Raw genomic sequence first — 10,692 nt, 5'->3', positions numbered from 1 at the left:
TATTTAAATCTTTTTTCTTTTTAATACATTGAAACATACACAAAGCTTATTTTTTCATGTTTTATTGACACATACATGATCTCACTGGATTATCTTCAAATGTACATATTGTCACGCATCAGTGTACTCTGATACTGATGAGTATGAGTACAGAGGCATTTGGCAGCAGTTGTGCGGCATAAAGTTTTTGCAATGTAAAAGCACTTCTTACCAAATAAGTTTCACTAAGTTTACATTATGTATATACAGCAGTAGTTATTGGAGTATGTTGAATACTAAAAGGACAGTAGAGGCATGGCTTATGAAACGGTTACACAAAGAGTTTAAACATTAATATTGGATGAGGATAATTAAAATACTCTTACATAAACTTTCAGTTATTTAAATATTTGTACAGTTCACAAGAAATACAAATGACTCTGAGCAACCAACAACAAGAAGGAGTTTTCAAAGATGTTATTACAAAAACATTTTGCTGTGTTTGTTTGGCTGTGGATTATGAATCTGCATGCACGGTCTACCCTGGATGAGGTTTTCTTTTCCTTTGGTTGTACAGTTCATCACAAAGGCCCCAGGTAATTGAGCCCTGCTTCATAAGATATTTTAATCTTACAGTAATGACTGCATGCTAAAAGAATATGGAATTTAACCTCATTTAAGTAGCAGCATCTATAATTCACTCTGTCAGAGGCATCTCTCCACATCTCTCTTTGCCCCAGGGTCATGGTGAATCCACCACTAATTATGAATATGTACAGCTGTAGAATACATCAAGGTGAGTGGCCTTGGCTACATTATCTGCAGTTAAAGTGTTACTTGCAAAGTAAATGGAAGCTATATGATGGTCAGCTGCTCTGTTTTGAGTTTGTCTAAGGCTAGAGAAAATTAACTGGGGTCCTAGAAGATGATTTGCTTCTAGCATGAAAAGAAAATGGATTTCCAAGCATCTACAAAGACTACAATGGTTGCTGCTCCAGCAACTCGTCTCTAAATGTTCCACTGTACTATACAGTGTACGCTGGGGCCACAGTGAGCACCAAAGTACCACCACCTCTTGTATTGCTTCTAAATGGCCTGTCAGGCACTTTATAGGTAGGTGGAGAAGCTGTTTCAGATTAGACACTCGGAGGGAATCAAAAAGGTAAACGTTTTACAAAAATAAAAGTCAGCCCGCCAGTTATGAGCTCAACATACAGTAGAAATAGCTGGCCTTGTAAAAAAATAGTGATTTCTTTTTCAACAGTTCTTGAAGTGTGCTGAGGTTGAGGAGATGAGGGGCATGGTGAGCGAGGAAGCATGGTGGGAGTGGGTGTGTGTGTGTGGTGATGGGCTGATGGAGGAAGGGAAGCCCCACAGTGACGGTCCCTCTCAGTGCCAGCTGCAGCAACAGCGACCCGCCTTAGTGGATGTTAAAGTTTCTGAAGTAGTCAAAGGTCGCCCCCAGGGCCCAGCTTGTCTCCACATTGTTCACCTTTTTGGCAAGCTGTCGAAGCAAAAGAGAGGAGGCTCTCCATCAAAACCATTTAGTTTTACGATGATTTTAAAAATACAGAGTTGAAGTGACAGGATGTGAAGGTTTTTGTAATCCAGCCTTTTTTTTAATAGCTACAGTAAAAAACCTGTCTGTAATTAATTTCACTCACATGAAGCACCGTGCTGTCTTTAAAGCCAAAGCCCTCTTTTAACAGGCAGGTGATGTATGTCATATCCATGCACAGGAAGGGATTAATTGCCCGGTATTTGGTCATCTTGTTGCACACTGCAAACACACACACATAAATGAAAATATCAAAACACAGTTTTCATATATGGCATGAACAGAAGAGTCACATTTTATGCAACAGCATAAAAATACCACCTTTTCTAACTTGTGTGCAGCATGATTAAAAGATAGCCTTTCTGTTTTGGTTGGCTGAATAATCATGGAGGTGCGAGTAATACAGCTCAAGGTCAGCACAAGGCTGTGGGTGGGTGGTGGTGTTAAACAGCCGAGCACAGTGCGTGTGTGTGTGTTTCAGTATGTGTCAGCCCCCAGGTGGTGTGTGGCTGTCAGGTGCCCTCCTGCCAGGGCCAGACAGACATCCTCAGCTCAGCTGCCAGCCCAGCTTGAGCTAGACTTGTTCCTCCAGACCACGTGACAGCGTTCTCACAATACAAACAGCCTTACATAACACACCAGCTCATTCCTGCTCGCTATAAATGTGGTTCAGCATGGACGTTACAGCTGTCACTTACTGAAAATGATAGGAATGGCATGTGTCAATTGAATATACTTGTGCATTTTAATGGAATGTTAACATATATTTACTCTGTAATAAACTACATTTGACCTGTAATTTGTCTCCATAATGCGCTTAGGAAAATAATCTGTTACATTTTACTGTTGTAACACATTCTTTTTTGACAGGATAAGTTGTGCCAGTTTGGCGTGCCAAGCTTCTGGGCACAAACAAGCCTTTGCTTGACTCTACAGCATGAAGTTTCAGCGGTTAGAATATATATATAACTTGTAAGATTGTTGGTTTCACTCACAAGTTTATCCAACCCCAGAGAAGATAGCGTGTGTAACTCATACCTTCTTTGGCTCTCTTCTTGAAATCCCTGACTTCAACCGTACCACCTCGACTGCCATCTGTGGAACAAATACAAAAACAAATGTGCAATTTGAATACCTACTTTGTGCAAAACATGGTAATTGGCATGAAAGATAATGGAAAGGCTAGGTGAGTCGCTGGCCTGTGCCTACACACCGATGAGACCAGACTCCACAGCTCTGTCGAAGTAGTAGGAGAAAGCATAGAAGATGCTGCTGCCTCTCACTTCGTATGGCTGGTGAATTATTCCTTTGATCACCTTCATGACCTCGTAGTAGCACAACTTATAGCCGGCGTATCCTGAGGAAAGAAAAGAGCAGGAGGTGGAATAAGATTTGTGACTTAATGTTGCATAGAGGAAGCAATGGAAGGAATGCAGTTCAGAACACTGGGAGCCTCACTCTGAGGTCAGCCAGCGGTTGAAGCTAGGGGCTTACCAGATAATATACAAGGGAAGCCCCAGAAGGGCAAGTTTCACACAGCCCCATGGGTATGGTTGGCTCACTTGTGCCGGCAAAACCATGTGCTGACAAGAGCGGCAGCTTGCACAGCCCTGTTGTGCTGTCTATTTTTACCACATAATTGTGAGCAAGCCAGATCAAGCTGCTCGTTACACAAAAAAATAACAATTCAGGGACAAGCCCAGCATCTTTTGGCTACTCGACTGTGGTATGGGAGTGACTGCCTTATTTGTGAACTTAACTGACAGTTTTCTTTTCGTTTAAATACAAGGTTGACTGCAGTATAATTGTTCAAGAGGGAAGACAGAGAGGGAGAGAGGATGACAAAACATGCGTTCGGCGCCAAGGTTAAACTTTAAAATGTTCTCATGTGAGACTGTATTATACTGTACGCTATTGTGTTCCAGAGTTTGGAAAGGAATGCATGGATTGTTGGAACCAAGACAGTGGGAATGCAATCGAAACCTCAGAGTGCTTTTATCTTACCGTCTGGAATCCCGCTAACTTTATAGGTGGTTCCTGAAAAAGTCACATTTTCCCTGAACTTTTTCGGGAGGCATGAGCTAGAGAAGACTTTCCAATCCAGACCTGGGAAAACAAACATTAAAAAAAGTTTTTTTGTCTTTAAATCAATACATTTATGAAGGAATGACAAGAAAAATGATTAAAGTTATTAAGACACCCTACCATCAGCTCCCAGTGCTCCAAGAGTTGCAAAGCGAGCTGCAAATAGTCCATTTCCAAGGTAGCTGTATAATGATGACATACAGTTAGGGTCAATTTAAAGACATATATGCATGTCCTGCTTTGCATAATACTAAAAATATGGATTTACCTGTGTGTGTAGAGCTGATATGTTTGATTGAAGAGGTCAAAGTTGGCAATGTAATTAGTTGGAGCAGACTGAACTGTTTTCTGTTGGATTAACAGCACATGTTTAGTTTCCTGGTGGACTTTTGGTTAAAAAAAAATATGTATATATATATATATATATATTTAACATGTAAAAATGTTTATTCACCTTTGACTTCGGGAGGAATGTGATCTGTGTAGATCCTCCGCCCAAATCCAGAATCCCGACCGTCCTCCTTGTGTTGGAGTAAAGGTGACCTAATGGCAAATAAGCAACAAGTTGAACACAGGACACGGGATAAGAACAATTAAGTCCATCGTCAGTGTAATAAAAAGTGCATATTGTTTTAAATCTACTAATTTCCTAAGTTGTAGTTAGAATTTCCTGTGTGTGTGTTCGTGTGAAATACATTTGATGGTATCACAGCGGTGTGAAAAACGTGAGGAAATATTGCTTGTTTTTGCAGTCTGTTTTGGACCAATGATTCAAGCTCATAACCTCAGAGAGGAGACAAGAGTCTTTCACTGAAGGGCTTCTGTGTACACTGGAGCCTCAGATATGAGCCTGCTGACCACTAACACCACCATAGCAAAACACAAGCAATGTCTTACCTGTAAGGAAGTTCACTGTGACCCAGGCAAGGACTCCTAAAACAGCACATGGGTGAAAATGTCAGCATGAGTCAATCCCTGAGAAGTGATTACAGCTGAGTTATGATAAATGTGCCCATTTAAACAACTTTAAACCCGCAGAATAACCTGCGAATGACTTTTAGTTTGGTTCTTCTTCATTAGGCTGATACATAAATAGCAGCTTTCGGTCTAACTTGCACGACTGCTGAGCAATCCAGGTAATTATAGTTGTCTCAGATGTAAAAGTTATTGCACTCATAAAGTGAGGATAACAAATAGCGCATACTCTATGATGAAACATAACATAGTGAGGGTGTCTTAATGAGTGATGTGGAGGCTCACGCTAAATTAAAGGGCGTGGGGCAGCTTGCGCTCACACTGCCATATTTATTTGTCTTAAATGAGGTAGTAACAGAACTCTCATAAAAAGAATTACAAGAGCAGCATTGTTTGTCCTCAGTAAATGGGGCTGTTAAAGCACCTGGTCAAACAATACCTCAATTCAAAAATCGTAATTTTTAAGAAAATAAAAATGTTTTGCATACTATAAACAGTCCAAATGGTAATGATGCAATGAAAAAAAAATGACCCACCTTCATTTTTGCCATTCATGATGGTAACACTGTTGCCTGGCACATAGAAAGGGGATTCTTCAAACACTTCTTGTACCTGTGGAAAAGATTTAGTCTACTTAATATGTCTTCAGCTGTACAATCATAGTAGACTACATGATCAAGCGTGTCACTCTTTGTCATAAAAGTCTTCTCAACCCCCAGAAGACAAAATGTGGGCTCTTGCTTTAGAGTGACAGATAACTAAACCACATGCACGGCTGGAACAGTAGTCTGGATAATACTTAAAATGACAAATATGGTTACTCCACACAACCCCACAACAGCTGTTCTTTGCAACACGATAGCCACCAAACGGGCAGACATGCTGCCTTTTTTTCTGTGACACTTGTAAGCACTTAGTGGTTTCTCATCCCGTTCCTTGGCGGGACGGCTGGTGTTTGTGCCAAACTGTCTGAGGGCAGAGAGAAAACGTGCCTCACCTCCTTCAGAAGAGCCCTGGCCTTGTCTTCAGGCAGCAAGCGCAGACCTGCCGTGGCCTTTAGGACCACCGGGGTTCTTCTCCAGTCCTCCTCTGGCACTGTCTTCTTGGCAATCCTCAGTAACTGGCGGATGGTGTTGCCACCCTATGGAAGAGAGAACAAGGAATATATCGAAAAATATTTTTAAAATATATATTAAAAAAATTTACGTTCAAACTTTGTGGACATTTCTTTAGAGGTTGGTGTTTAAAAGCAGCTCAAAAGTGAGGTAAAATCAGCAGATATTTTTATAATTACACAGTGTTTACATCACATGAACCCAACCCAAAGAAAATCCCAGCGGTTTTGTGGATTCATGACTTAAAGGTATGTGTTTGTGTTGGGGGTGCCTCCCCATTGTACCTGATAATTAATAAAGAGCTTTGGCGTAAATAGGCATCCATACCTCTTCAGGGTCGTCCTTGTAAGAAGACAGTCCAGGTTTGACTGCGTGGTACATTTCATTGTCCAGAACTGGAAGCTCAACTACAAAAGAGAGAGAGAGAAAAGAAAAAAGTCAGTGAACAGATCTTAAAACAGACAGACAGTAAAATGTGACATATTGTAATAAAATAAAATAAAAAGAAGGGTGACTGAAAAGCTTTATTTGTTTATTTATTTATTTTTTCTTTTTACTTTTAATTACTGTGGATATTTAGGCTGGAGCTTTGACCTACATAAAGCTTGAATTTTAAAAGTCTGCTTCCTACACAGTTGAGTCAGACGGGTAAATTAAAAGTCTCATCTACTTTTAGAAGCTGCATTGGCTGTGCACTCTGTCGGTGCATGTCTGTCCTTACACCACACAGCGAATGACCTAACAGCAAACAGAGTGGGAGTCAGCGGCATGTGCAAAATCCCTACTACTGGTTCAGAGACAGAGCGAGAGAGAGAGGGAGGGCGGGAGGGAGAGGGAACCGTGCACTTACCGGGGTCTTTCTGAATGAACTTGTAGATATGGATCCTGGTGCCTGTGCTCCCAGCGTCAAACATGATCCCATAGAAAACGCGACTCGTGTTGAAAGGAGAGGACCGCTCAGGCGCGTGATCACGCGCAGGATGCGCGTGGTACCGCTCAGGTGCAGGATGCACGACTTCGGGCACCGGGTGGAAAGCTTCTGGTATGGTGTGGGTGACTTCAGGTGCCGGGTGGAAGACCTCGGGGACCTCCGGGTAGGTCGGCACACGGGGTTGCGAGACTTCAGACACCGGGTTGGATACCTCGGGGAGGAGGTTCTCCGTGTTGGCGGAGTGCTCCCGGTAGCGGTAGAAGTGGGGGATGTAGCGATGGTGGCGGTAGTAGGTCGCCTCCGCTAAGAGGTTCCCGGCCAGAAGCCACACGTATAGAGAGAGGAGCAGGCTCGGCGTGGCCATTGTTTTCACAGCCAGAGTGAAAAGTCAGCTGGATTAAAGAAGAGAAGCCCTGTGGATGCTGAGGCAAAGGAAGGCTTGCAGGGGCCCTGGAAAGAGAGAGAAGTGGAGATGAGGAGAGGCAGAGTGGATGCGATGCACACTCAGGACTGTCCGGTCATCTGTTTACAGTATATAAAGACATAAGGGCTTGGCACGGGGCCATATCCAGAGCAGTCATCCACCAATCCTGTGGCGGTCCATCCCAACTCCATCAGGAGTCCCCCCCCCCCACCACCACCACCACCCTCCTCCCGTGAGCTGAGCTAAGCTGACTGACTACCTGCCTACCAACAGCATTTCCTTTTTTCTTTTTTTTCCTTTTTTTTTAATATGTATATGATGAGGATTATTTTTGGCCATGTTTTTCCCCTTCTCATCTTTACTGGTTATTCCAAAGCCCTGGAAAAAAAATCCCTCAGGAAAGGAGAAAGGGGTTTATAAAGAAGTCAAATGAATGGCTCACACTGGAAAAAATTCCAAAGAAATGGTCCCAAAATACTTTTATGAGTGCATTTAGGACTTGTATAGTAACTTTGCCTCAGAAATGTCTCCATCCTACAACTCTGGACTTTCACTACTTCACAGGAGCTCAAATGTTGCTGCTGCTGCTTAAATTAGGAGTGATGCAAGTTTATATTTGGCACATCTGCAGAGTGTCACACCAGTTACTGTAGTTTGTAACATTTTGAATGTCTTTGTTATAGGATCGTGTTTGCACTGATTTGGGGATTAACCTCTACCAAGTAAGTATTCCCGATTTTTGTTAGGAAGAAAAGTAAATTACTTTGAAAGCAACATTTTATTTCAGATTGACAGCTGGACATAATTATAGCTATATTGTATTATTATTATGTACAATATCTACAAAAGTATGTTTAGCTGTCAGAGTAATTGTGCAGTTATATATGTATTTATATACAAAATTTAAAAGATTTTCTCTCCTCGACCGTCTCTTCACAATCCTACTATGATCACCATATGAAATCCGCTGCAGCTGTTTCACCAGCCTTAAAAAATGCAAATGTGACCTGCAATCCAGCTGTAATAAAAGTTGAAAGAATGTTAGCAATCATCTCACTCCCACTCATCTCTGTGTTAACCACAGGCTTTCCAAGGGAAAAAATATTTGGGCTGCAAAGCACGTTTCATGAGAGAATGCATGAGTAGCTGTTTCTCCAATTTAGGTGGGCGGCTGGCATGCCATCATAAGCCATGCTGTAGAGAATCATCTAAAGCTTTCTCGCGTTACGTGTTTCCTGGTTAATGTTGAGGATGCAGAGGATATCCCACATCAGTGGAGTGCAGAGGCAACTGGGAGACCTTACGTGAACTGAGATTTGAACCGAGCTGTGATATTTTTCACCCACTTTGAATCAACAGAAAGAGGACAGAGATGTGAAAAAAAGAAGGCGCTGGTAGTCTAGCAACTAAGGCATCCCTGGAGAAGTAACCCCATCTCAACCCCCGTTTCGACTCACGCAACAACCGAGGCAGTAACCGAGCTATGGGCCTGACCAGCCAGGAGGGTACGGGGGGGGCAGAGGTCCCATCAGTGGGCACAAGAAAGTGCAGGATGTCCACGGAAAGGACAATGTGGGGAGGGTGGGGCTTGGCACCAGAGTGCACCCATCATGCCATTCCCCTCCCAGGACACTCAACTGTGCAAAGCACTGTTCCAACACTGTAATTTGGACTAAAAATAATGGACTTTCTTTCCTCCTTCCTTTTTTCTAAATACTGTGGCTACTTTTTTCAATCCTGTGGCTCACCAGAATGGTCGTTCGCCCCTATCAAAGCGTACATGTGCAGGACCTCTCACTACATCTATGTGCTCATAGATGTCACATTGATATCGCACTTGTAACATGGCTGCAAGATGCAATTGTATGAGATGACGTCAACAAATCCTGAGTAAAACCTTTCTATTAGAAATAATAAAGAAGTTATTTTTTTTTTTTTTTGATTTGCTGAGTGAGTTTATTCTTAAATCATTGGTGCTTATGTTCAGACACATCCTGGGGCTACTGTTGCAATTGATATGTATAATGTGCAATGTTTGGACAACTCCACCTTAGGACATTTAGTGCTTCTGCCATGAATCACAGGACAATTTAGTTTTCAACACACACCTATATTTATGTTGCCACTAAAGTTGTGCAACTGGAATTTTCCTCCGTGTAAAATGTCACGTTAACCGAATATGTAAAACAGGTATTTAAGAAACAAATTATTATATTATTGCAGAATAAAATTTAAAAAATAAATAATTAAAAATAATATTTTGCTATATTCTGAGTTCAAGAGTGAACTGCTGCTGTAAGCCTGCTGTGCAGTGCTTGTATGGCATGACACAGCACAAACACGCTGTGTTAAACAAGAGGTAGTTTCAATTCGGCGTTTGGTATTTTGTTCAAGTTAACTGAAACCGTAAAGCATGAGAAGGGACCCCAGCTTTGTAATCTACACTGTGCAATATATCATTAATATGCTGCAATGTTACCCTCAGGAATGCCATGTTTGTGGGTGTCCTACCCCAACAAGTCCATTGAAGAGACCCAAACCTTGTCATTACAATTCCAATGATAATGACAGCTTTGAAAAGTTCAGGGTTATTTCAGTTTGCTCTCTTCACTGTCATAGTAATTACCTTTAAATTTAGTCTTCAAGCTCTGTTCACGATGCCAGAGCACTGAACGCCCCTATATGGTTCAACTTACAGTATAGCCACACACAACTCGTATTGCGATATCTACTTTTCTTTTCTTTTTTTCTTCTTTTTTTTTCCAATTTGATGAATGATTTGCACTGGACACTCAGGCTCCTGCCTGCAGAAAGCTGAACAAGATGATATGAGAGAATTTAGTGGTTTTGAGCTTGAATTATGACCTGCACTAACTTTACATTGTTTCTATTGGATGAGTCTCTTCGAAGATGTAAGCCAACTGCATTTATGTTGATCATAGTGGTTTTCCCATAACCTCGGCAAAAAACAACTGTGGGGATAGCAAAGAAAAAACACACAGTTCTTTTCAGGACAACATGGACAATACTGCTGACAGGAGCCAAATGTGTCTCATGTCATCATGTGGGAGGAGATCATGTGAAAACAGATCCTGTTTGATAGAGCCCAGCTTGAGACGACTATAATTACAAGACAAGTGACAAATACAGACAGTCCTATGTCAGCCTTGCACATTGTTCAGCAGAACAGACATTTGCACATCATCTCTGACAGTGATTGATTGAGTCATCGAGTAGCTAACTGGACACTTTACCTGTAAAGAACAAGGTCGGAAGTGCTCTTCTGCAGTTGGAGATACAAAATACAAAACTGCAATCACAAAAACGAAAAAGAATGAGTTACTTTTGGCTTTAATTTATCAAACGACAGCAAAACACAGCACCTTTATGACACTTCATTGCAAAAACTATTTTTTTAAATATTCAGCCAATAAATAACTTGTTTAATGTTTGCAGCCAAAGGAAAAGGGACAGTACTACATGTAAACTACATAAAATTTTTCTATAGGGGTGAAACCAGCATGCAGTTCATACAGGCACAGGTTTGAGTAATGTAAGAATATTAATTACAAATAAATAAGTTATTGCTGGGGCATCTAAGTACTTTGTTTTCATGGTCATCTCT

General features: G+C 41.5%; 1 protein-coding gene across 1 annotated transcript; it reads right to left on the bottom strand.

Moving 5' to 3' along the window:
* Positions 1 to 54: 54 nt before the first annotated feature.
* Positions 55 to 7,236, bottom strand: entpd5a (ectonucleoside triphosphate diphosphohydrolase 5a). The gene is made up of 13 exons (XM_003453122.5): positions 6,563 to 7,236; positions 6,040 to 6,119; positions 5,595 to 5,738; positions 5,134 to 5,209; positions 4,520 to 4,555; positions 4,077 to 4,165; positions 3,891 to 3,970; positions 3,743 to 3,804; positions 3,542 to 3,643; positions 2,751 to 2,894; positions 2,576 to 2,632; positions 1,644 to 1,759; positions 55 to 1,483 (listed from the first exon to the last, which is right to left on the bottom strand). Exons 1-13 carry the CDS (start codon positions 7,005 to 7,007, stop codon positions 1,400 to 1,402), a joined length of 1,515 nt encoding a protein of 504 aa, XP_003453170.1. The 5' UTR covers positions 7,008 to 7,236; the 3' UTR covers positions 55 to 1,399.
* Between the last annotated feature and the right edge of the window lie 3,456 nt (positions 7,237 to 10,692).

This window comes from Oreochromis niloticus, linkage group LG19, assembly GCF_001858045.2.
Source record: "Oreochromis niloticus isolate F11D_XX linkage group LG19, O_niloticus_UMD_NMBU, whole genome shotgun sequence".
NCBI lineage: Eukaryota > Metazoa > Chordata > Actinopteri > Cichliformes > Cichlidae > Oreochromis > Oreochromis niloticus.
This window is presented reverse-complemented; position numbering and strand designations above follow the sequence as displayed.